Source organism: Danio rerio, chromosome 4, assembly GCF_052040795.2.
Source record: "Danio rerio strain M-AB ecotype USA chromosome 4, GRCz13ab, whole genome shotgun sequence".
NCBI classification, from domain to species: domain Eukaryota; kingdom Metazoa; phylum Chordata; class Actinopteri; order Cypriniformes; family Danionidae; genus Danio; species Danio rerio.
In genome coordinates this window covers 12,213,422-12,239,905 of record NC_141024.2, presented here as the reverse complement: position 1 = coordinate 12,239,905, position 26,484 = coordinate 12,213,422, and the positions used below count along the sequence as shown (strand labels likewise).

Genomic DNA, 26,484 nt, shown 5'->3' with positions numbered 1-26,484 from the left:
AGCAGTATAAGATTAAGAGGGGTTAAAAATAACCTGACTCAGTGTCATATTCCCAGTTTAGCATTAGCCAATGTAGCATCTTTTTGCTTTTATGCATGATAATACAGTACAGTCAGTCTAACGAAGGTATATTTTGAATCAACATGTTATAAATAACAAGAATAAAGCAATAACAAGAATGTGCATTCGGAGAATTACGTTTTGTTTACTACTAAAAGTACAGTTCAAGTACAGTTCACAAGATAGGCTAGCTGTGTTGCTATCCGGCTATATACTGCATTATGATTTAATGCTATATAGCTAACGACGTACAGTACGACACCTGTCAATTTCTTTAAAAAGCATCATGGTCTGTATAAAAGCACATAAAACAGCACACAGGTGTATTTCAGATGTGTTATTTATATAAACCCACATGAGCTGCTTCATACTAGCCGAAACTAGCATGCTAACGTGACTGTCACATCTGCACTTTACCACTGTTCTCACACTTTGCACACCAAATGCACATTAATACGTACATTTGGAGACTTTACTTGTTTTGTTGCTTTCAATTTATACATGCACGCCTGCTTTATGTTTATGTTATATATATAAATACTCCCGTATGCTCCAACCCGGCCCGGTTAATACATATAGAGATCAGAAATATATAGTTATAAAATGTGTTTGTATATTTTAAAGCATGTATAGAATCTCGACGTGAGTGTTTATTGTGCGTTACTCACTCGGGTAAATATGTAGAGGAGTACGAGCTCCATTTATAAACACTGTAGGAAAGCACTCTGCTGTCAGGAGCCACCGCCATCTTGATCGAAAGACACACACACACACGACACACAACACACACACGCGCACAATATACTTCCATATGCACACTCTCTCTCTCTCACACACACACACACACACACACACACACATTGAGCATGCACGCAATCTTAAAGTGGAACGGGACTGGAACATTATGTGACCCTTATAATTGGATAATGCTGCCAAATATTTCTGATAATGACATTCATATGAACTGTTGCACTGCCAAGTTTTATGAACGCCTCGGTCACAGTGGCATTGCTTGATTATTTCAAGAGAATAGTTAAATATGAATTAGTTTCTCTTTATACAATTTTAAAGAATCCTAAAGGGCTTACAAACATCTCCCTTGGGTGTTGCTTGTTATTTCAAAATAAAATAAAATAATCATTTGAGTTTGTTTGTAAATTGTTAAAGAAATCCACAAAAACAGGGCTGTAAACCATAGCACAGGGTTTGTTTAATAAAATAACATAACATTTATTAAGTAAGCCTATTTTGTTGATAAATAAGAATTCTTTCATGCATACAAGTTAGAAGGAAACTTAAATCAGTGCTTCCCTAAGTGGGGGTCGCGGGACGGGTATGTTGCTTTGGGATTTCCAAAACTCAAATAAATTCGATTAAACTATTAGAATTACCATATTTTATCCATAACCCACAGAAGATAGCTCATAGTTACGTTAAAAAAAAAAAAACAACAACATACAAATAAAAATCCATCCGCCTTCCTTTTTTTAAATCCTTTGGCAATCCCTAGGGTGTTTAGATTAACTTACTTCATAACCTTTATGGCAGTCTGAAACATAAAAAAATAAGAGATTTGAGGTTTATATTAAATTAAACACATTAATTAATGACTACAGAAAATATATGGTTATTTTGTGGTGCCAATATAATCATTTTTATATAGACCTATTGTTGTTTGTGCAACGTTTGTATATTTATAACTACCTTCGAGAAAAATGGGGGTCGCAAGTCACTGACATTGTTATCTTGGGGGTCACAGGCTAAAAAGTTTGGGTACCCCTAACCTAAAGGGCTTTAAAAATCAGTTTGGTGTGAATATTTTAGGAAAGGAAATTCCATGGTCAATGTGTGAATATTTAAAAAAATATTATTTTTTTGTAAATAATATTAATTATTTGCTTATATATTTTAACATTAAAATGGTCTTTTTGCGTGAATGGATCATTTTATGACTGTGAATTTTTAAAGAAATGATTAAGAAGATTAAAAGATTAAGAGTTAAGGTATTATGTGTTAGGAAAATATACAGTTGAAGTCAGAATTATTTGCCACCCTTTGATTTTTTATTTCTTTTTTTAAATATTTTCTAAATTATGTTTACCAGAGCAAGGGAATTTTCACAGTATGTCTAATAACATTTTTTTCTTCTTAGTTTTAATAAAAAAATAAAATAAAAAAAAACATTTAAGTTCAAAATTCTTAGCCCCTATAAGCTATTTTTTCGATAGTCTACAGAACAAAACATTGTTATACAATAACTTGTCTAATCACTCTAACCTGAGTTGACCTAATTAACCTAGTTAAGCCTTTAAATGTCACTTTAAGCTGTATGGAAGTGAAAAATATCTAGTCAAATATTAGTTACTGTCATCATGGCAAAGATAAAATAAATCAGTTATTAGAAATGAGTTATTAAAACTATTATGTTTAGAAATGTGTTGGAAAAAATCTTCTCTCCGTTAAACAGAAATTGGGGGAAAGGGGACGCTAATAATTCTGACTTCAACTGTATATATCTTTCAGAAATCTTTTAAATAATACAAATAATTGTATGAATTTTGAAGCAATAGCCAACTTAAAACATGTGAATATATTCAAATGACTAAAACTCTCTTTTGTTAATATAAGAATGACTTCATTTCTAAATCTACGAAGGAATACATCGGACAAAATACATAGCATTCAATAATAGTTACCGCAGTAAACTAAAGGAAAACTTTTCCTTCTCCTCCATCACCTAAATATTATCATAGGACCCACATTAGCTAACACTTTAAATTAATCATCCAGCAATGGCTGAACTATTATTAATCATTACAATGAGGCTCAGGGCAAATTTACTGCAGCTAAGCCTGAAAGTAGGCTATTCTTGACACAAGCAAATGAACCAGTGCTACTCTCCAAGAGAGCGGGCTATATAACTGCCCAAGGGGGCGATCCAATCCTCATATCCAAGAAGAACAGCGAGGGATGTGGGGTGGAGGTGCTCTATTGTTTTCGTAAACTGTGTTCCTCTTTCTAATTCTGTGCATTGAGGGTCGTTATCAGTCACATTGAACTTCAATGTCACATGATCTCAATGATCACAATGTCAACTGCTTAGATATAGTCGTTCAGGAGACTATACAGTTTAGATAGACAGACAGATAGATAGATAGATAGATAGATAGATAGATAGATAGATAGATAGATAGATAGATAGATAGATAGATAGATAGATAGATAGATAGATAGATAGATAGATAGATAGATAGATAGATAGATAGATAGATAGATAGATAGATAGATAGATAGATAGATAGACAAAAAGAACAAGTAAAAGATGTAACTTTATTACTAGACGTGGTTGTCAAAATGTCTTATCAGTGAAGCTAAATATTCAAGATTACAGAAGAACACAATGACCTTCTAGATAAATGCCTACGGTGAATCATAGCACGCTGATGCTGTCTTTTACCGGAAAACAAGCTGATGTAAGGAATGAGAGATAATGTCATTTCAGCTAAGTGCACAGCCAGATCTTGGCAAGAGCTCTTTTAATTTACTGCAAACGGATGGGGATGGTTGGTGTGTCACAACTTTCAAAACCTGTACAGGTAAAAGAAATAATACAGTGAAGTTGCTACTATTAGTAAGTAATGTACAAAGGAAAGATACTGGCACAATGATGAGCTGTTATAAAGTGCATTTTACCTGATAGAGGGAATAAATTGCTGATTGAGCTTTTAATACTACTTCATTGATTTTTATTTATGTGACGAGACAGCAATCCCTTTTAACAACAATTTTACATGCCTAAAATATTATTATTAATAACAATAATAATAATAATAATAATAATAATGATGAAGAAGAAGAATTTGTAATCTTGATAACTTTATAGAATAATATAGACCAGGCGTGACCAACCCTGTTCCTGGAGATCTACCTTCCTGCAGATTTCAGTTGCAACCCATATCAAACACACCTGCCTGTAATTATCAAGTGTTGTTCAGGTCATAATTAACTGGTTCAGGTGTGTTTGATCAGGGTTGGAGCTGCTGAACTTTGCAGGAAGGTTGATCTCCAGGAACAGGGTTGAGCACCACTGATATAGACTAACAAAGTTGTACACTGTAATAAATTCCCAGAATTTCACAACATGTCACTGTAATTTTTTTTCACAGTAAATTACATTAGTGTCACTTTACATGATTTAACTGTTTAATTTGATCTTTTTCAGAATTTTATTGTGAAATTAAGGCAGGCATCATGATTACAGCAAAAAGCATTACGTACGCATAATAATACAGCTGTTCTGTGTTAGTTAAATCAGTTTAGTGTTGAAATTCAAAGATTTTAACCCAATTAGTTAAGTTATTAAATAAATAACCCAATAAAGGTTAAAAACAACCCAACAAAGCACCAAATACTTAGCAAAACTGTTTGAGTTATTATTACAAAATCCATTAAAGTTTAAAAATAACCCAACAAAGCACCCAATATTTTAACTCAACTATTGAGTTAAATAAATAACTCGTCGTTTTTAGAGTGTGACTAATTATATTAAATAAATCATCAATAGTTTAAGTAACAATTCACCCTATTACCTACTACTGGCTTATTACCTGCCTATTGTTACCTATTAAAGTATGATCCGATACATAAGCTCAAATATTACCTATAGTGGTCTCAAACTCAATTCCTTGAGGCCCACTGCTCTGCACTGTTGAGCTCCAACCAACTCCAACTCACACCTGCTTAATAGTGTCTAGTAGTTTTGAACAACTTGATTAGTTGGATCAGCTGTTTGATTAAGGTTGGAGCAAAACTGTGCAGAGCTGCGGCCCTCCAGGAATTGAGTTAGAGACATGAGCCTTATAGCAAAATTAACAATCAGCTAATTATTAAGTTATACAGTCTTAGTTAATGGTTTGTTAATGGTGTGATTTGTGCATTGCAATAAAGTGTTACATATAGGCTATCTAAATAGGCATGTTATAATATGTAATGTAAATATTAAAGGTTTTAAACTTAATACATTTAATCTAATATATTTGTGTATATTTCAAGTGTATGAACAATTCTTTACAGGACATATTGTAAGTTTGACACTGTGTAAACAAGATATTATTATGATTGGCCCAAACAGACTGAGCTGAACAGAGTGTTCCAGCCGGGACGGACTGCATACGTTCCAGCATCAGTTCGGGAGGAGGTCCCTTTAAGTTTCCATTGAGGGAGGCCGCACTATGTCACATGATGGACATGATATAATGAAACAGCGAACAGAAAACCAAGTGCGTGCGTGTGTGTGTGTCCATGACTACAAAATAAGACTGTAAAGCAACGCAGTCGTCCTGTAAACGCCCCGTTTCCAGAGTTGTGGAGCAGGAGTGTTTCCAACATCAGCCGGTGATGGTGTTTGGTGTTGCGCGGACCGGACTGCACCTGCTGCCGCGCATAATAAGCTGCGCACTTCGCAGAAATGCGGACGCGTGAAGTTATTTGCGGCTTCTTCATATGATGTTACCGCAAACTCCTCGCGCACTTATGAAAGCTGCAGAAATGTGGATTGTTGTGAAGAACAGCTCTTAAAGTAAGTGTGTACGACAATGCCTCAGGCTATTGGAAATGTATGTGCGTGTATTAGAAATAAAGCAACGGGTTTCTTGTTGCCAAGAGGAGGTATCTTTTGATGATGTGCCACATGTAATGCGCTTTCACTCAACCAAACCTTGCCAACGTCCGCATTCCGGTCTCTGTTGCGCAGATTAAAATCCAAAGTTGTTGGTGAACGTGTGAGATTTTAGTCCTGGATGAAATATGCGACTGCTGTCTAATTTAAAACCTCTCAGCTGCGGAGCACTTCTGTTTTAAAGAACAACATCACGCCCCCCTGAGTGCGCAGTAACGTTAGGATGTCACGGCAACCGAATATAACCTATGTCCTCGTACACAGCTCCAGCCGACTTTAGCCTTTATTATTGACGATAAACTGAATAAATCGAGGCGTGAGGCTTGCAGAAACGCGCGAGAGAGGGAAAGGAGCAAACACTCTCGCACTTTCAGAAGTTGCGCTGTTATTTCAGTACCATCGTCATCGTCATTACACAAGATAAAGCGGAACAGGAGCGATATGAAGCAAAACTTGACAGAAAGGGAGAGCCGGCTCGATGCCTGTCACAAACACGTAAGACTTTTCGAATTTTAAATTCACGTGGATGTCATTTCATGTTTTTACGCATGTGTTATGTAAGCCTATGGGAATTTACCGCGGATGTCTTGTTTTTGTGGTGATATTTGCCGCGTCACGACATGGGAATTAATATAAAGTTGATGTACTTCGTCAAGCGTTTAAGATTAGTTTAAAATTAGTTTAATTCGATGTTTAATAAATAACTATACAAGAGGTCTAGAGGCTCAAAACATAGTGCGCAAGTCTGAAAGCTCGCGCTTGTTTTTTCAGATACGCACGGCGTTTTGTACGCGAGCAAACACTTTGATTTAAACACATGTCATCCATATTTGAAAGAATTAAACCCCCTCAGATGTCCCTCGGGGGATGTTAAGCTATTTGCGATAACGCGCAACGCCACTAGTTGTCGTGTAGGAACGACAAACAACTTGAGCACCTGACAACAACCTGAACGTGCGCGCTCCCAAAGCGAGAACGCGCAACATGTAGGTTGAGCCCGTGCGTGCGTCGTCGGACGGAGAAGCACGGCAAACCGGAGACAGAGTGCGTGCGTGAAATATGGGTTTGATTTATTGTTAGTGACGTAAACAGGTTATCGACTACGTCGCTAAGCAACCTCGCAGATAAATGGCGTATTAAGAGGAATTACGTTTCGAATGATGTCATCTCAATGTATAAGATTGGCAATGAACTGTAGTTCTTCTTAAATATTTTGGAGATAGTTTGCATTGGATTATGTACTGCATTATGAAAGTCTTATTAATTTGTTAGCCTCACAGGACAAGATGAACGAATATTTACCAATACTGGAGAAAGTGCATAACAGATGTTAAAGGCTGAAGCTAGTGTGTGTGTTTGCACGTGTTTTTGTGACATATCAGGGCACAAACGTGTATAATGACATGGGTATGATCAGGTATTACTAGCAGATGGTGAATTATGTGGATATTGCAGATTTCTCCTTTTTCAAAAGTCTCATAAATCATAAAAAATCATACTTTTTTCCAGAAAGTTCAACTGCATCAGGGTTAGATCTAGGATTGGGGTTGGTCATTAGAAAATATAGTTTGTATGGTGTAAAAACAATGGAAACCAATGGAGTGTCCCTACAATTCACAAAAACAAACCTGCATGGGTGTCAGGGGATTCATACCTGGGGAGATCATTAGCATTCTTGTTCATCTCATTGGCAGGTGTTTGGTTGGTGCAGTCATTCCGTCTTTAGTTAGAGACACTCATTCGGCTACCAGGTGGTTCAGCCAATCACCTGAGCCATAAATGCCAGTTGAATAATGACTCCAGAGGAAAATGATGTCTGGACAAGGGTGATTGGCTGATGGCTCCACAAGAATGTGTGGAAGGTGCTTTTGCGCTATGTTGTAGTTCCCGTAATTATGAAGCTCCTTCTTGTAAAAACCTTCACATTCTAGTAGAGCTTTTAATTATTGTTTATAAACTTGGATTTATTGTTTATAAACTTGGAGACCATACACAGGAGATCTTAAGTCTAGATCAGAGGCGAACAGCTCAGAAATAATGTGTCTGATGCTGAAATAATGGTAGTGAATGTAGTAATGGTCCCAAATGACTCCAGTAAAATAGCCTATGATAACATAGTAAGCAGACTCTCCAAGAAGACAAGGCATCGGCTATTACTAAAAATCTACTTTACTATACTCACCTATGATGAAAATAATCTTTTGGAAGGTGTTTGGACAGAAATGTGTGTATGTATAGTGTGTCCACAGTCATATTGGGGTGATATAAACACTGTAAGTTTTTTTTAAGTTTCTAACGTTAAAAATAGGATCCAAATCCCTCCCATTTTGAGGCCCAAGGCAACATGACGTAAGAGTGCGGTTTTCCCACCCACACACCTATTTGATTGACAGGTGTGTATTAACATCTTTGTTGTAATGCGTATAATCATATCAACAAGCCAAGACGTGCGCAAAGCAACCGTTATTAAAAGATCTGTTCGCTTCTCTGTGATCATCAGTCAACATCAAATGTGATCAAGAATGAGTTTTACAAGTTTCAAACATTTTTAAAACTGCATGTTAATGAATTACCGTGATTTTCTTCACCACAGCCAAGTGTCAGTACAATTATAAAAGAAGACGCTTCAATCCCAGTTTGTGGACATTAAATCAGGTTTATTTTGTACATTAACATAATAGATATTCATAAAGCGGTGAAGAGTAATGTGTATCCTGTCACATTTGCCATGCAAAAACAGTGCAAAGTTAAACGCTTCCTCTCTCTCTGTGTGTGTGGTTGTTTCTGTGAACTTTGTAACGACCTTGTGTGTGACCTATCGTTCTCATCGACTCATTAACCCCATAACAAATACATCAAATAATCATTGGGGAAAGTTCCTACTGTAGTATTTCTCACCAACATTACATGAGATCTGCTTCCTTCAGGTCTGTCACTGTGCTGTTTATCTTCCAAAGCCGAGGTGGAGATTGAGGCACAATCTGACAGGCAAGTGGGAATGGTGGGCAGGGAGAACAAGCATTAAACGGACAGGCCACAATAACATCTACATAGTGTTTAAAGCAGAAAATTTTTATATTTTGAAAGGTTTAATAAATAATCTGATGGGTGTTTTGAGCTGAAACTTTACAGACATAATCTGGAGACACAAATGACTTATCTTAAATCTTGAAAAAGGGGTAAAATAGGTCCCCTTTAAATATCAGCTATTTAAATATGCAAAACATTTTATAATGTTAGAATGCACAGATATTTTTTATTTAATGTCAGTTTGTAATAATATTATAACAATGACAAATGTATTTATTAAATTTCAATAAATTCCAAATAAAACTGTACATTAATAGAAAAGGGTTAAAGTAACATAGTATACAAAATTATCAGAAAAAAAGAGCAACACAATCTCATTAAAAGCATATTATTTTCTAAAAACAATTCGTTTGCAATACTAGATTAAACATGCATTTTTTGTGTGTTGTGCTTGTTGGTTTGAACATTTTCTGACTTGACAGTGCTTGTACAGAGAGGGAGGCAGTGATCAGTGGCAGGTGTGAGCTGTAATTGTTATGGCAACTATACATTGCAGAAAAAGAAAGCTGTGTCACTGCCAAGGCAAGATGATTTGCTGATGCTTTCAAACAGGAACGTCTTTCTGCAAATCAGCTTGCAGTGTTTGCAACAGCTGAGCAACAAATCACAATCAATTCAAATCGTTTTTCACTGGTGCTTCTTTGATTTAAGTGATTTCATAAAACACTTGGTTGTGAATGTTCTAAAGATGAGGGGATAAGTTCATGGTGTACTTATAAAATAGTTCAACATCCCAAATCTCCATCTGTGCCTTGAGTGCTCCTTAAGGGATTAGTTAACCCAAAAATTACAATTTCGTGATCATTTACTTCTTTCAACCCTTCTATTTATGTGTTCAACGGAAGAAAACACAAATGAAGGATTAAAATCACTTAAGTAGTGAGTACATTTTTATTTTTTGGGTGAACTATCCCTTTAAATAAGAGAGTAAGCCAAATGGCTGCCTTCCATTCCAACTTATGTTGGCTTGGAAACTCTTTGACCATGTGTGTCCAGTCACTTGACCTGACATCTCTTGAATTGCCAGTCACTTGAGCAGTAAATGACAGGATTTTTAGGGCTTTCCTTTCTGTTTTGCATCTTGTAAACATTCCCCGAAAAGGACGGTATTTATGAGACTGGCTTGTGTTTGTGAATGGGGAAAAAAAGCGACTCGAGGTCATGTTGTTCTGGGGAGTGTTAAGTGGATCAGTGTGCTGTAAGGAGTTATTTCCACTCTGGGGTGAATTAACTAGGCACATTTACTCACCACTACATGGAGGAAAACAATAAGATTAACATTGCATTTCAAATGAACTGGGAGCTGCTGACGCATTGGAGAGGCCTGCTGTGGATGTTTGTGCGTGCACGTTGATGTGTGTTCCCGAAAACAAGCAGACATCACCAAGTGCGTCATCATCAGCCACAACGTACCCGGCCTATTGATAGAAATACAGACCACAAGTGCTCCAGAAATGAAACAAGCCATTCTAGAGACTTCTCTTGAAGCTGAAGTCTGTGTGAAATCAAAATGTACAGTGACTATGTTTACATGGACATCAGTAATTGATTTATTTGCCTTAATCTGAATAAGGCAATAATAAGATTAAGGTGTTTGGATGAGTTGCTTTTTGATTGTTCCTTTTATGATTCCGTTTTATATGTTGTAGCGCATAATTCGATTAACGTCATTGCGTCATCACGCTATCCACATTTCTTTCGGTATTTCATATAATTTCGGGTGTTTCATTTTTAATTTGTTGACTTTAATAGCAGTTCGGCAATTCATGCATATCTCCTGTGACAAACGAGATATTGGATGCGAATATGAACTGGTGGAAGTGTGTAGTTTTAATGGAATTTGATAACGCACAGCTTATGGGAAAAAAATACTCTCCATATTTCTCGATGCAAGTATCTGTGATCCTTCTCAGACTCGGTAGGTGCAGAGAACAAATATATCGTAAGTAAATCTTTTTTATAATATTTTTTTTGAGGTTTTAACCTTTAATATTTTGAATAGTGCAGAGAATTGACAGAAAATAGTTGGGAGCAGAGAGAGAGAGAGGAAGGGTTGGCAAAGGACCTCAAGCCAGGAATCGAACTCAGGTCGAACTTGGCGCACTTAACCATCAGGCTATTGGAGCCAACCTTTTTTTAAAGTCTGACAAATTGCTTCCGCATTTGTATTGACCTTTCTTCAGCTTCAGCCACTATGCTTTTGACCAGGCCCCCTTTAAAAAAAAAAATCTTTTATTTGTTTTTTAGTATAAGAAAATAAACAATAACAACAACAACAATAAAAAGGGGTACAGAGGTAATTTCACAATACACAAACAGTCTGACACAACATAATACAATATCATCCAGAAAGCATAAGAAAAAATTGAATAAAATATAAAATAATAATAATAATTTACAGAGAAATGTGTAGGCTCCACAACTTGACATATGCCAAACTGATCCCACCTATAAGTTAACCACGCCCCTTTTACCATTAGTTCGCTATGAAAGAATGATGCACAAAAAGAAAGCCCTGCCCCCTACTAAAAATCCACTTGTTAAGTGTGACGTCACGCAAAGTGGCTTCCAGGTCCAAGTGCTCTTTCAAACTGTATGGGTAAACTCATCAAATGGTAATAGTAAACGTTTACAAAGCGATGTAATACTTTCGAAAATCACGACCGTAATATATATAAACATGCCTAATATCCGAAAACCAGAAAAAAGTGATGAATTTTTTATAAATTGTTAAAATTTTGGTATTTGTGATGCAGCAAGTACTGAGATTGTTGTGAACTTTATGATTTTATATATTTTATAAGACTAAAAAGTGGCCATAAATTAATATTTTCTCAATTTAAATGAGTAGCGGCTTGAACCCAGAAACAGTATTCATGCGTAACTGATACGTCATGACTTAACAAGCTGATTTCTAATGAAGTACATCAACATGCTAAAATAAACGTCTCAGCAAATTCAGGTTCACACGGCCTTTAAACTTAGCATAACTTGTAATTTAACATCTTGATAAAATCCCTTTCAAACACAGACAACCTGACGTTCGGTAGCTTTCTCTTTTCCTCAACTATGGCACGCCAGCCAGCGCAAACATTTTTCTGCAAACTGGAGATCAGATGTGCACTTCCAGAGAGCAGCTCAAAAACAACAGCATGTGTGTTTCATTTCCTGATGAAAACGGCACTATTTATGTGCACACGCATGGTGTGTTTGTCCCAGTGTTAATGTGCGTTTAATTCGAGGCATCTGTGTACATCAGGTTGTTCAGGTTTGAATTAGCACGCCGTGATGATGTTCAAAGGTGCGCATGATTAAGGGGTTTGTTTGCTGCGTATGAGTTTGTATGATTCACGCTCAGCTGTGAAACCTGCGTTTCCGGTGCAGGGTGTGTGTGTGTGTGTGTGTGGTCATGATGTACTGCTCCCATGTGACTGAGTGTTTACATCCGATGGTGGACGGGAGGGGAAGTGAGCAATGACGCAGGAGCAGCAGTACAGAAGCAGAGGCTGCCGCCATTACCCTCGGCAAAAAAAAAAAAAAAAAGGACAGACAGAGTGAAGAAAAAGAGACTAGCAAGACATCAGAGAGGATATGTGGCAACTGCAGGAGAATCAAGAGGTCAAAAAAGGGAAAACAAAGATGTCATATTGCAGTGTATTATCTTTAAGCTGTTTAAAGGATAATTAAAATGATACATTTGATTCACAATATGAGAGCTTTATAAATGAGCAGGAGTGTCCACGTCTAGTCCTACCCTGGTAGGTTTAAAGTCCTGCAGAGTTCATCTCCATTCAGCCACAACGCACTTGCCTGGAAGTTTCTTGAAGAGCAGCGTTTTGATTGACAGAATCCATATTCAGCGTTCACTGAAGTGTTCACAGAGCATGATATACTAAAAGCATTGATTCTGCAACTCTTTTCCTTGTTTACTTCAGTCAAATGCACTTGAATACTGTAGTAGTGCACAGTTAGGAGCTTTCACACATTTATCATAGTTCATATTGACCTAAGTGCCCACTGAGAGTCATTTTATCTCTAGAAACACCATGCGAAGGAACTAAATTAGCTTCTACTTCAGAGCACAATAGGAACTACTGATGTAAGTGTATGCTGATGATTGGGCAAATGCATGTCTTATGAAACATCGGTAAGGTATTGCATTACATAAGTGTTATATATGACATACGCACTAATATTAGCTATATTTACCTGTTTCCTTTGTGGGGTGTGTTCTTTTCTCAGCCTTGATTATTTGTAGCACTACAAAGTATTAAAAGTGATTGAGCCTTATTTTTTTATTTCACCTGCATTACTTAAAAGGTGGTCCTAAGTGTATATTTAAGGCTTGGTTGTGTTTAAAAGATAGACTGTAAAAGATATGAACGCAGCATCTATGACATCACCCATAGGTTTCTGAAGAACGCCAAACAAGCAACAAACTTGTAGAAGTGGCCAACCATCGCCATTCTGTTTGGGGACCGGGGATTGCCAAACAAGAGCAAAGAGGCGAAATGTGTGCAAAGCTACAGAAACCTTCTAGCATTTTCATATTTATTTCTAGATTGTAGCTCTCAAACTTGATCACCACCCATTGGTCAACAAATGGTTTCCTTTCATCTTTCTGCCCTGGCTTCAAACATCCTAAGCCGTACTTGTAACCTACAGCAATTTATGATATTCAAAGCACTAAATACCCCTTTGTGTTCGAGAAAAACTCTGGTACTTATGGTTTAAAAGCCTTTTATTCAGACCCTGGCTTTGTGAGAGATCCTTCCTCTCTTCCCAGGGCTTCTCAGGTTGGCAGGGAGAGTGTGGTGATGGCCGATATTTGTGTCCCGAGTTCCTGGTTCCCAAAGTGCTGAATGGGAGAGGAATGTGCCCGGGCAAGCAAAGCTGGCACGGCCCCTGCCCGAGCCCTCTACTGCCTAATGTGAACTCATATCTCACTCGGGATGCCATTGACAAAGAGCAACTCTCCACGGGCACTGTGTTCCTCTCTACTCTAAACCTCATCTATCAAGAGTGAGGTCTGAGTGTGTTTGTGTGTGAGAGAGTTGGAGAGTTACTGTGGCTTGGCTTTCAAAGTGACCAGCATAAAGAGAATACATTTTCACAGAGTAATGACACAAGCTCCAACTTGGCAGCGGTCGATGAAAATGCTTTGATTCTGCCGCACCGAAGAGCACAACGCGGTCCTTATGCAGATCCTTTAGCAGAGGAAGCGGTTCGGTCAATGTAACACAGTAAACTTTCACAGGAAATGTAAAATGCTACTGCTGACAAAATCATGCAAGTTTTAAGGATGGTTGCGCTATCGTCGACCCAGGATGACTTTTTTCTTTATTTCAGCCACTTCATCCAATCCAGGCTTATTCTGAAGATGTACCAGCACATACATTTCTGGAGGGTGCCAAATGCATCCCACATTTTTTTTGCAGTTTTTGTTTTCAGGAATCCACCAGAGGGTGCTGCGTATGCTTTTTGAGATCTCAAATTTCTCTTGTGAGTGCCCAGTGTTGCCAACTTAGTGACTTTGTCGCTATATTTAGCAACGTTTCAGACCCTCCTAGCAACCAATAAAAAAAAGCGACTAGCGATAAATATAGCGACTGGAGTTGCCAGAGATTTTTATTGACCCCCATGTGTCCGTACTGTAACGTTCCTACTCTTTTAAATGAGCGGCAGGTGATTCCATTATTGCCTCCCCTGCCTCATTCACACTACAAGCGACTCGCAGCGACAAAGCGACAAGCGACTGCTCATTTCAAGGGAGAATGAGCGGCTTCCGGCGACATCCATCTATGCAAGCAACAGCGATTGTTGCTGACCAGGTGGGCGTCGAGTGACGCGACATATAGCTGAGAATCCTTCAAATTTATGCAAATGAAAAGCAACTTTCTTGAGCGACATCCAATAGGAGCACCAGTAGAGCTGACATGATCCTCTGTCAGCTCGCTCAGTGGCCGGTTGTATTCGTGCTGTATATACCTACACACCCCACGTTTGAAGCAGGTAACCACCCAGAGCGACAAGCAGCTGCAAAGTTGCTGCTAGTCTGAATGAGGCATCAGAGCACTTACAGGCGGCCCAGTACTCACACACAGTCTCCCACCTGCAGCCCGAGAGCAGATCATTCCTCTGCGTACCGATGGCAAATGTTTTAGCACCATGAGTGTGAGGTATTTCCCTAGTACAGTCAAACCGATATGTTACTCCTTTGTTTTTTTTTTAAGTTTAACTTAAATTTTTTTAAAGAGATTTCTGCAAATTTACAACTGTATTCAAGCAAAGCATTTAATTAAATGGATATATAAAGTGTAGCGCAAATGTAAATACCCCTTTATTAACCATAGGCTGTAAAACAAACAGAAACTGTTGGACGCGATGACGCCATTAATATGCAAACCGACAGATTACATAATAAAGAAACATTTAACAACTTTTCGAGCAGAACTTTTCATTGAAGCCTTTTCATTGAAGATAGTTGGCAACACTACGAGTACCATTCGTGCATGTAAATCCACCAGAAGTTGCTAAACTCAACCAATAGTGATTTCAATAGCTTCGATTGACCTTCCCATCCACTATCCTAAACCCAACCGACAGCTTTAAAAAGACATAAAGAAAAAGAAAAGCCACCTTTTTTTACCACGTTTTCAGATTTTATCACATTCTCACCCTGTTATAAACTTGTTTATTTAAAATTTTTGGCTTTTGTTTTTCTGTTTTGGAACCATTCTTCACCGGACTCGAACACTGTCATTGTGGTCAACTCCTCTCTGCTTCAAAAATCTGCCAATGTACATGGTGAGCTCTTGGGCAAACTGGTAACAGCAGGAAAGCTGGAGTCAAGCGGTCAGCTGGTAAGCGTGACAGGAACGACATCATACCACCCCATAGCGTTCATTTTAACGACGAAATGCAGCCATAAGTACTTCTGGCTACAAAATTGACAATCTTCAGAAATGTAAACAGGGCTACGTTTTCAGAATGTTGACTATGAAAGGAACAATGCGACCAAGAAAAATTCCAAGTAAAAAGCCTTCGTTTGGCCAACACTTTTATTGAGATCTGTAAAGCATAAGAGTGACTACGTTTCTTTTGGACAGAATTGAAATATCCCAGTAATTTCTGAAAATAATTATTCTGCTACAGACAGTCCCTTTATGGACTTTGTTGTTGTTGTTTAGTGGAGATTATTGTTCTAGAAATTTCTTTGGCAGTACAGTAGCGACTTGTTTTCCAACTAATAAAGGACCCAGGCAGGGTGCTTGTCTAGTTGGAATCCAAGGCCTTTTGAGGCGAGTGAAAATCAGGTCAATTCCATTGGGTCATTTCAGCCAGAGGAAAGCTACCCTCGTCCCATATTTAAAACCATGTGCTCTGTTTTTCTTCGTCTCTGTCTCATCATCATACCCTTGATGCAAACTAAACAAGCCAAAGGACTAAAACATACAAGCAAATCAATGTAATCCATTGTTTATGCCTCTCTCCCCCTTTAGCAGGGAATGTGTGTTTTCTTGTGCTCATTAAAGCTCTTGCATTATCCTTCAGCGGTCTTATGGTAACCAGTAAAAATGCTTTCAGTCAGGCTAAATAACATAAACTGCTGACTCATGCTACAAGCTAACAACAGGAGACGCAGGCAGTTGCGACTGAGCAGGTTTGCTGAACACCACTTGAACCTTTTAAGAAAGGAAGCACACTAATGAGCAGCTTTTTTATTTTTTTAGAGCCCAATTTATGTTGTTGGTTTTAAATTAAGATGCTAATGTGAGTAAATTTCAGATTTTTACAGAACTACATTAGAATAGGACAATAATGTCTGTACGTAGTTTCTATTGGCAAGGCTAATACTTTGAGAATATGCATAGATGACATTATATTGTCTGCATTGGATATACAAATCTGGAAATGTACAAGAAATAAAAAACACCTCTTCTTTGTCAAAGTGTTGGTGAACGCTTATGCAACTATTGGTTGATTAAGTGTAATTTTTTTTCTTTTATTGTGTTAAGCGCTTGCGTAAACTACACATGAGGATAATGGAATTATTTCCTGAAGGCAGTTCTGTTGAAGGCTTGGCTTTAATAGGAAGGATTGAGAGAAAGATGAGTCCTGACAGATTAATTCTTTTAAATTTTCATCTCAGAATGAGCTTACCGAAGTTACATTTTCCTTAATGAAAAGTGTATTTTTTAGGATGAAAAATATGTGTGTTGTGATATCCTCATTGTAATTAAGCGCATTTTGCTCCCAGATTCTTTTATATGTGACATTTTGGTTCTTCTGTTTGTGTAATTGTTACGATTTATTAAGTTGTCCAGCCAGAGAAAACGTAACATTTAGAATGTTATATTATTACTGAAGGAAATGGATGGCAATAAAAAAGGATACACAATCTTAACACTTAATTTGTTTATTCCTCTATAAGGAAATATGCTATAGCCACCAAAAGAGAGGCATGTTTGAGCTTTGTACAGTGCATTTGAAAATAAATAGAAGCAATCTTCGAAATATAATCAAACCAAAAGGTTTGGAGGAACTAGAGTGGCGCCAAAGCAAAGAACTAAACAAAACCAACAGCCACTTAAACTAGAACACAAGATCCCCTCTAAACTTACCAAAGAAAATTAAGATGAGAAAAAGAAACCGAGATTTTCAGCGTTTGCGAAGGCAGTACTGTACACTCCCTAAAATGATAAACAAAAATACAAAAAGCAGCGCTCACCCACTTACCTATAGTGCTTCTGAACAAATAACTATGGGCAAAATGTAAATGTAAAATGTATGTGTCGCGCGACATGTTAACCCATTCGTTTTTTTCCCCCACAAAAAGCAATGATAAACTCTTAAACCATATTGAATTTACAGTTGTTTGGAATAGTTTAGAGCCATGAAAACAAGTCATAATTCAGATACAGAAATGAATGTACACAGCACAAACCCACACACACACAGCACTGAACAAACAATGCAAGCCGGTCAAATTTAAAGTCTGCGGAACGAAGCCTGATTGATCCACGAAGAAACGGCCTAATGAGGAGTGACAGGCTCGGGATCCAATCAGCAGATACCTGAGAAGGAGAAAATAGCGGAACAAAAGGCGATAGGGCGAGACAAAGAGCGAATGACAGACAAGGAGAGAGAGAGCGACAGAGAGGGACAAAAAAGACAAAAACTCCCACAGACCGGTAATGATTTGATGTGGCTGCAGGGGTTGGATCCAAATGCAGCTTTATTTAGAATCGTCATACAGGCAAGGTTCATCACTGGGAGGGATGGGGCAGGCAGGTAATCCAAAAGGGTAAACTGTAAACAGGCGAATGGTCGAGGCAGGCAGCAAAACAAACAAAAACAATAAAATAAACACCGCTTATGTAAGAGTTTGTTGTGTTGTCTTGTCGTGTTTCTGACTACTTGTTTTGTTTACTGTTTATGTTGTTTTGCCACCTGTCTCAACCATTCACCTGTGACTTTGATTACTCTGTTGGATTATCTGTATGCTACCATTTGTCGCTGCTTAAACCTTGCCCTCCTGACTAAACTTAATAAACTGCATTTGGATCCTCACCTTTGTTGCCGACCCCAAACATTGTTACAGTTTGATTCTGTTCCTCTTTCTGTCTGTGCGATTGAATGGCCTATATGCGATAAAAATGAACACACCATGGCTGCCAAATTTAGCCAGATCATTGATTTCCCCTTATGAATTGCTGAAGAAAAACAGAAAGGAGAACTGAGGTCACCTAAATCCAGTTGCCTGCTAATAGTCAAGAAAAAGAGCATATATGCATACCCTCAGCTTATCTTACAGGAAACCGACAGCTAGTTATCTTGTAAGATCAATGAAGTGTCTTTCTATAAACAGCAAGTCTGCTTCAGAGATGTCATTGGTAATCTGCTGTCATTTTAATACAAGAAAAGTTTCCCCTTTTCCTTTAGCATTGCTTTGACTTGCCTTTAAACAGACATGACACTGCTTCTCTGATTGTTATCTACTATACGAGAGTTCGATCTTAACCAGCGTCAGCATGAAACTGTGAACCGAAACCCAGATCATTTAGTAGTCACCAATATGGTGCTGCAACATCAGTTAAAAACTAAGAAATCTCAGAGCATGATTGGCAGGGGTGTCTAAACTCAGTCTTGGAGGGCTATTGTCCTGCATGTTTTAGTCCTAACCCCAGTTAAACACACATCAAACAGCTAATCAAGCTCTTTCTAGGTATACTAGAAACTTCCAGGGAGGTGTGTTGAAGGAAGTTGGAGCTAAACTATGCAGGATACCAACCCTCCAGAACTGAGTTTGAACACCCTTGGGCTAAAGGGTGAGCAAGCAACATCAGCTATTGCTTGAGCCACCTCCACCACCCCCTAGTGGCTACTAATCAAATCTAAAAAGTCACGATTGTGATCACTGATACTAGATCAAGCTTTGCATGCTCATGTGAGACTTAGCAAAAAGAATCCTGTTCTGGGATCAGTTCTCACTTAGCATAAAGGATGTTGAAACAAGGCCAATGAAGAGACTGTGCCCTCCCATCAAGCTGCCAGGCTTCCAGATCTTTCTTTAGCGTGGGTAGGAGGCCTTTGACACTTCACCAGACACGTAGGCAGATGCTTGGTACACACGCCAGGAAGTGCTCACTTATGCTAGTGCCACGTCACTGTATGTGCATATACACGCGCACATGCATATGCAAATACATACATGCACAGTGTGTCAAACCGTACTCCCACACATAACAAATGCAAACATTTCCCTCCACAAACAGTGAGAGTGTAAACAAAAGAGTGCCCACGCATCGACCAAGCAAATGAGGACAAACACCCACATGCAGAGGCTCACAAATATGTCACTATTCTGTGCTTAAACTTTTCCTGATAACCACCGCGTCTCTTTTACATCCTTATCTCTAAATTAATTATTATCAGTACTTGAAAAAGTAAACATAACTGGTACCTTTGCTAGTATTTAAACATTAATGTTAAATATACAGTATTAACGGCTGCAGCAGATGGACAATAATGTTCTAACTACAGTATTTTATGTGTTCAGGCATGCATGAGTGCTTATTTACTTATTTATTTAAAGAGGAAACGATGAAAACGTAACTGGATCTGACTCAGCATGAATGTTACTTGACAACCAAAGCAACAAATGCGCACTGCAGAACCATATTTCCTCAGATATTCAGTGCTTCTTTACAGAATAACATTGCCAACTATTGGCCCGGAGTCTTAATTAGCACAGTGGTCCTCAATTGGTACAGGTGGATCAATTGGTACCAGGCCGCACAAGAAATCATTAATTATTTCTATTTTATTTATTATTTGAGTCTGAACGATCTTTTATTTTGAAAAATGACCGTATTCTCTCGCTTACATCTCGGTCACTTGAGCGCCTAAATTTAAGCAGCAAAATGAATAAGAAACAGACATCTTTGGAAAATTTCTTTGCTAAGGGGAAAAGTCTGTGCAAGAAGATCAACTGCTGGAGATTGCAAATGACGGTGGCCTCATAGGGTGTTCACATATCACGTCTTTTCTAGAGTTCGCGCACGTTTGTTATTTTCCAATGGAGGTGCGCGCCGTGACATGCTCGTGCCTTTAAGATAAACCCAGTTGAATTGATAACTGCAAGTGCACTGCGAGTCATGTAACAAGAACTGATCGATCAGTTTCATAATTTGTATGGAATACGTTGTACACATTTCGGTAGATTAATTATCTCAAACAAACACAGAACACGCAAACACTGCAGTGCTTTGTAACTTTCTCCATAAATAAACCATGTTTCAGAGGAACAGCTATGTTTTATCTCTGAGAAAACGGTTGATAGTGGCCTAGCAGTCTACGCACCATCGGCCCAAGCGATCCCCTCCTGGCCGTGGTAAAATTGTCAAGCGGTGACCGGTCCACAGTGACAAAGAGCTTAGAATGACCAAGAGGCAACACTCTTCCATTGCAACAGCAGCGCGCAGCAAAAGCCCCGCTATTTCGGCATTTTGAAGTGAAAGCGATCGACCGTCCATTGGATCTTATTGCTGTCACGATGGTAAGCAGCTGCTTTGTTTTTTATTTATTTATTTATTTAAAAAGCGCATTACAGCTGAGATACAACCTGAAAGACGACAATACAACACTTACAATCACAATCATCAGCACTTTTATTAGTTTATTTTACAGACTTATTATATGCTGTTGTTTAATTGGAATTTTCATTCCAAAATGTCGACCGCGGCATCTAGTGGCTTCAAGTGGTTTCCCAAATCGCACTAGAGGGTCACCTCTTGGTGATTCTATGCTCTTTTACAGTGATAAAAAGGTTAAGCACTACTGATTTAACAGATTTGTGTGGTTGACAAACTCAAAATTTCTTAAAATTGTAAACATTTTGATTTTCCTGCACTGTTGTTTATGTAAAGTGCAGTGAAGAATAAAAGTAGTGGAAAAAAAAACATCAGCAGTATCCAAGGACCTCATTTTTAACTGAAGTAATATGTAAAACCGTCGGGAATAAACATTTCACCCACCAACAACATAACTTGCTAACCACAAATTGGAGGCACATTTCCAAGCCTGTTGAAATGACGATTGGTGCCAATAGTTATGATCTAATTAAATTCATACATAGACTCACCACCCAGAAAACCCTAGCAACAACACAGCAACTTAACAACCAATCTGAACAGGTTACATTTGCTATTTAAAATAACACGTACACAAACGTTCCACTCTAGAAATGTCTCAAGTCAAGACATCAGAGTTGAATATCATAGTTGTTTTGATCAGTAAGCAACACCAATCAATCCCCCTAGCAGCAGCATAGATTGTGTTTGTGTAAAGCATTGTAAGTCTGAGTAGAAGGTAAAAACCACTGCCACTAATTGCCTCTACAGTCTACTTACTAGGCTAAGGGTGTTCAGACCTGTTCCAAAGGGTCACTGTCCTGCACATTTTCCACCGTCTGGAACAGCTCAGACCGACTGACTTTACTTTGGCTCAGTTTCTTTTTCCACTGTAGTTTAGTAGCATTTCTAAGCGGGTGAGATAATGATAATAAACATATTGTTATAGTTTTATCATCTTTACTGCTATGACATCCTCAGCTACTGCAAGTGGAATGTCCTCACCCTACAGTCGTCACCTTATCGACTGACCACGATAAGGCTATTTTAAGTTGCATGTGATAGTCATTTAAAATCCTACAGAGGCTGTTAACTTTTTATTAAAGAAGTGTATAGAAGAGTGTATTGACAATCTTTGATCTGGATCTTTTTTCTGGACAATCAGTGATCTGAAGTGTTCATGCAACATTACATTATAGCAATAGTATGGCTCACTTTGAACCTTAACTGACATGGTGTTAAAAAGTATCAGGAACTACTGTACACAATAGAATAACCACAAAAGTGTACTGTACCTAGCCATTCCATGCAGTAAAGTGCCATATCAGAATAATGTATCCTTAATATAGTGGCATAGTGGCATTCACTGTATTGAACAGGGGTACCCAAACTCGGTCTTGGACAGCCAGTGTCCTGGAGAGTTTAGCTCCAACCCTAATCAAACACACTTGAACAAGGAAATCAAGCTCTAATGTTGCAGTCACATTAGAGTTTGAGCTTGTGAAATTCTGTCGTACGGTGCTGCGAAAAAGGGCGGGATTAAACAAGCGATTGGTCCGTATTTAAAATTTCTATACAGGTCATGTTTTGATCTTCGATTGGTCTCCCGCAGCAACGTGATTTTGCTGGTCAGAGTTCACCAAGCTTAAACTTTCCAATGCAGCGAACTGTGAAACTTGTCCCTTCCAGTCTGCTGCATTTGCATGTGTATGAATGGAAGTTTATGGGGAGAAAAGTGCAGTGTGACCACGGCTTTACTTGATATTCTAGAACAGGGGTCACCAACTTTGCTCCTGGAGAGCTACCTTCCTGCAGAAATCAGCTCCAACCCTAATTAAACACACCTGAACCAATTAATAAGACCTGAAGCAGCACTTGATAATTACAGACAGGTGTGTTTGGTCAGGATTGCAACTGAATTCTGCAGGAACCTTCCTCATCTCCAGGAACAGGGTTGGTGACCCTTGTACTAGAAACTTCCGGGCAGGTGTGTTGAAGCAAGTTGGAGCGAAATTCTGTAGGACACCAACTCTCCAGGATCGAGTTTGGGCACCACTGGTATAGAACATAGTAATGTATGAATCAATGGCCAATTTCAGCCACAGCCTAATGCTGTGGTCACACTGAGTTTGAGCATGCAAAATTATGTTGTGCGATGCTGTGAATAGGGGTTGGATTAAACAAGATGATTACACACTTTAAGAAATTATGATGATAAGACACTTTAAAAAGTGAGTGTTTATTCCATATTTTTAATTTCTGTACAAGAGGTCATGTTTTGATCTTTGATCGGTCTCACTTAGTTATGTGATCCGATTTCGCTGGTCACAGTTCATCAAGCTTGAACTTTGCAATGTAGCGAACTGCAAAACTTGCGTTTCTTTTCTGATGCATTCATGCGCATATGAATGGAAGTCTATGGGGAGAAAAGTGCAGTGTGACCGCAGCTTTAATGTATTAATGAATGAGATTTCTAGAGATCATTTAACTCATTAGAAGATCTGATCAAAAGCTAAAGTGCACAGTGATGTCATAAGAAAAAAACATTGATTCATATTGGCAGAAGTGACAAACATACCTTCATAATGCAAATTTTGTCTATTTAGAGATTATGACATTTTTCATTTCATTTTTAAAGCATTTTAGAATGGCTAAAACAATGTTTCAGAGATTTTAAAATGTGGTCCATCTGCTGGTTAGTCCATTATTGCTGTCCACTAATCGTCCCCATATTTGTCATGACATGAGCTGTTAAAACAATGTCACATGACTTTTTTGATGTAGATTATGCAAATTCTTTGTTATCAGATAAAAAGTTTACCCTACTCAGTTGTTGACATGTTTTTTTATGCGCATTTTCAAAATTCAAGAGCGCCTTGGCATTTCCATTAAGCATTTTTATGCGACATTACAAAATGTGCATAAAATAGACGAATGAAAACAGCTATTGATTTATATATATATATATATATATATATATATATATATATATATATATATATATATATATATATATATATATATTTGTCTATGCAAGTCAGTGGTTAACAGTTTCTAACATTCTTCAAAATATATTTTGTGTTCAACAGAGAGAGAAAAAAGCTCATAAATATTTATAACCACAAAGGGTGAGGTGAACTTGGGTGAACCATCCTTAACAGCCCCCTTTAACAATACTTAATGTATTAATTAACATTTATGTTTAAGCTAAATGTAACCAACATGGACTGCTGAGTATATTATAACTATATTATGCGTATATTATAACATATAATTATGTCATGACTTTACTTGAAGGGGCACATCACCATTAACTCATCAATAACTACCCATGAACTCTTGTGTTTAAACTGTTGATGTTGACAGAACACTTATCTATTGTTATTCAGGTTAAAAGCACTAGACGGATGTGCATAAGGAGTTCATGCAGTAAGTAGTTAAGAATGGATTAATGATGATGTGCCCCTCCAGGTCATGATTTAATCATCCATAATCATATCATGAGTTCATGATGGTTAAATTAAGCATAAATTAATTAATAACAGGCGGTTCATTCCGCTGTGGCTACCCCAGATTAATAAAGTGACTAAGCTGAAAATAAAATGAATGAATGAATGATTAATTAACAAACAGTCATGTACTAACAAGTGATTGGGGTAGCCGTTATTCACGCATGAGCTCATGTGACTCATGTTGTAGTTAAAGTAAGTTCATGATTAGCGCATGCATTATCTCACCATTAGTCCGTAATAGAGTAATGTTTGTTTATTAATGCATCATTATTCATGTACTGCTATTGTAAAGTGTTACCATAGCAATTTACTGGCATCTTGTGCATTTTCTTAGCTTATCAAAAACATCTAATATTCATACAAAGCATGCTTGCAGATGCCCTGTCAACATGTTCTCAGCTGTTCATAGACCAGGTTTGGCTGGTTCAGTATGGTGGCCGGGTTAGATATATCAACCCATAGGAACAGCCTTTAATTCTGGCGTATCAAAGGTTGTTTCTCTCATCTATTCCTATTACTGCCTCATGTTGTGGTTTATGTGTGTGTGCTTACTGATTAGATGAAAGAAGTTATTTGTAAGCGTGTTCTGGTGTTGTCACGGTCCAGTGGCTCCTTCGCACTCTTTGCAGCTGCCGCCTTGGGCAAACCCAGGGAGTGTGATGGATGGAGAAACAGGCAGGAATAAACAGTTGAGCTAGGATAGCCTGGTTTTGATAATATGGACGGATTGGTTGGTAGGAAGATCATGTGACATGTTCAGCATTTATGTTGAGCAAACATCTCAGCCTATAGGCGTCTCTGTCCCTGTTCTGGTGGACATGTGGCTATATATTTATATGTGTGTTACGTAACCATCTGTCTCATAGATTTAGCATCAAATAGGCTACTATGGAGGCTGTTTTTTTTTTTTTCAAAGGCACTACAGTTCTGGGACTTAGATTAAAATGAGTTTTGAGGATAAAAATGTAAATCAGATTATGCAGGAATGTTCCTGAAAATGCTGTATGTGCGTTTCACCTCAACATTTGGCTTCCACTAGAGGGCGGTAGTGCATCGATCCGTGATATAACACAGGAATGACTCCGTGTGCGAGTGTGTGTGTGTCACAATCACTAGAGAACGTTTAGAATGTTGTTTATCTGTGTCAAGGCAGCCGGATTGTGGTCTGATCATGTGACCTCACATTGTTATATCATGTACTAAAATTAGCACCAGCACACTTTTAAAACCACCAGCAAACAAGTTGGTCAAGAAGATACAGTCAGTGTTTTGAGATGCGCTTTATCCAAAACCACAGACTTAATTGTGCTGTTATTGGTATATTCATTGATGCACATGGTTGTTGAGTAAATTTCACACTCGCCATCACTCACTCCATGAAAAAAATGACAATGTGTCCAACGGTGAAAACGGTCACGCTCGCAAGTACATGGACACTTTGGCACACAGCACACAAATCTGGCACACGACATACAACACAACACAATGTGTGAATCTGTGCCCTGTTTTCCTTTCTTTCCTTTTTTTTTTTACAGGCCCTCCGCCTCCTCCCTGCTCCAATGACCGTTGGCAACCTCACACTGAATGGCCTATTAGTCATTTTCTTCACATGTAGTCCCATCACACCCCATCCCACACGCGTGGAGGAGCGTACATGCACATGTGCTCCAATAGAAAGAAAGGACACCACTTGTTCCCAAATGCATTGTAAATAATATTGCAGCAAGAGGAGAGTTGTACACATAAATGTTGCTTGTTCAAAACCTGTTTGAGTTTCACTAAAGAAGATATTTTGGTAATAGATATATATGATGATAGTTGCCTCCCATGGTCTTCCATAGAATTCTTTTCTTACTATGAAAGTCAATTGGTTCCAGCAACCAGCATTCTTCAGAAGATCTTTTGTGTGTGTGTGTGTTTGTGTGTGTGTGTGTGTGTGTGTGTGTGTGTGTGTTAAACAGAAGAACATGAAAGAGTAGAGTATACATACAAAAATACAATACATTTGTAT

General features: G+C 38.1%; 2 protein-coding genes and 1 long non-coding RNA gene across 14 annotated transcripts in view; 2 read left to right on the top strand and 1 right to left on the bottom strand.

The window, feature by feature from the left end:
• mkln1 (muskelin 1, intracellular mediator containing kelch motifs) overlaps window positions 1–6,159 on the bottom strand; it is a 40,140-nt gene extending 33,981 nt beyond the window's left edge. Inside the window, exon 1 of one of the 2 annotated variants that reach the window (XM_087246096.1) lies at window positions 5,777–6,159. In XM_087246096.1, coding sequence (XP_087102222.1) covers window positions 5,777–5,793 — 17 coding nt within the window. In that variant the 5' untranslated portion in view covers window positions 5,794–6,159. 2 annotated transcript variants of the gene reach the window in all.
• Window positions 1–26,484, top strand: part of LOC147844648 (uncharacterized) — an 88,836-nt gene that overhangs the window by 636 nt on the left and 61,716 nt on the right. For 3 of the 10 annotated variants that reach the window (XR_015482810.1, XR_015482809.2, XR_015482811.1), the window contains exon 2: window positions 5,192–5,638. Coding sequence is in view for 1 of the 10 variants with exons in the window: in XM_087248090.1 (XP_087104216.1) it covers window positions 6,179–6,232 (54 nt within the window). In the remaining 9 variants the exon portion in view is untranslated. Of the gene's footprint in view, window positions 1–5,191; window positions 6,233–26,484 lie in introns of those variants that run through there. The other 7 variants (XR_015482813.1, XR_015482812.1, XM_087248091.1 and 4 more) reach the window with 3 other exon arrangements.
• Window positions 15,779–26,144, top strand: LOC147844649 (uncharacterized). Of its 2 annotated transcripts, none has more exons than XR_015482858.1 (2): window positions 15,779–20,720; window positions 24,433–26,144. It is a non-coding gene; the product is annotated as an uncharacterized LOC147844649 (long non-coding RNA). The 2 variants fall into 2 exon arrangements; XR_015482857.1 differs by having other exon boundaries at window positions 18,009–23,696.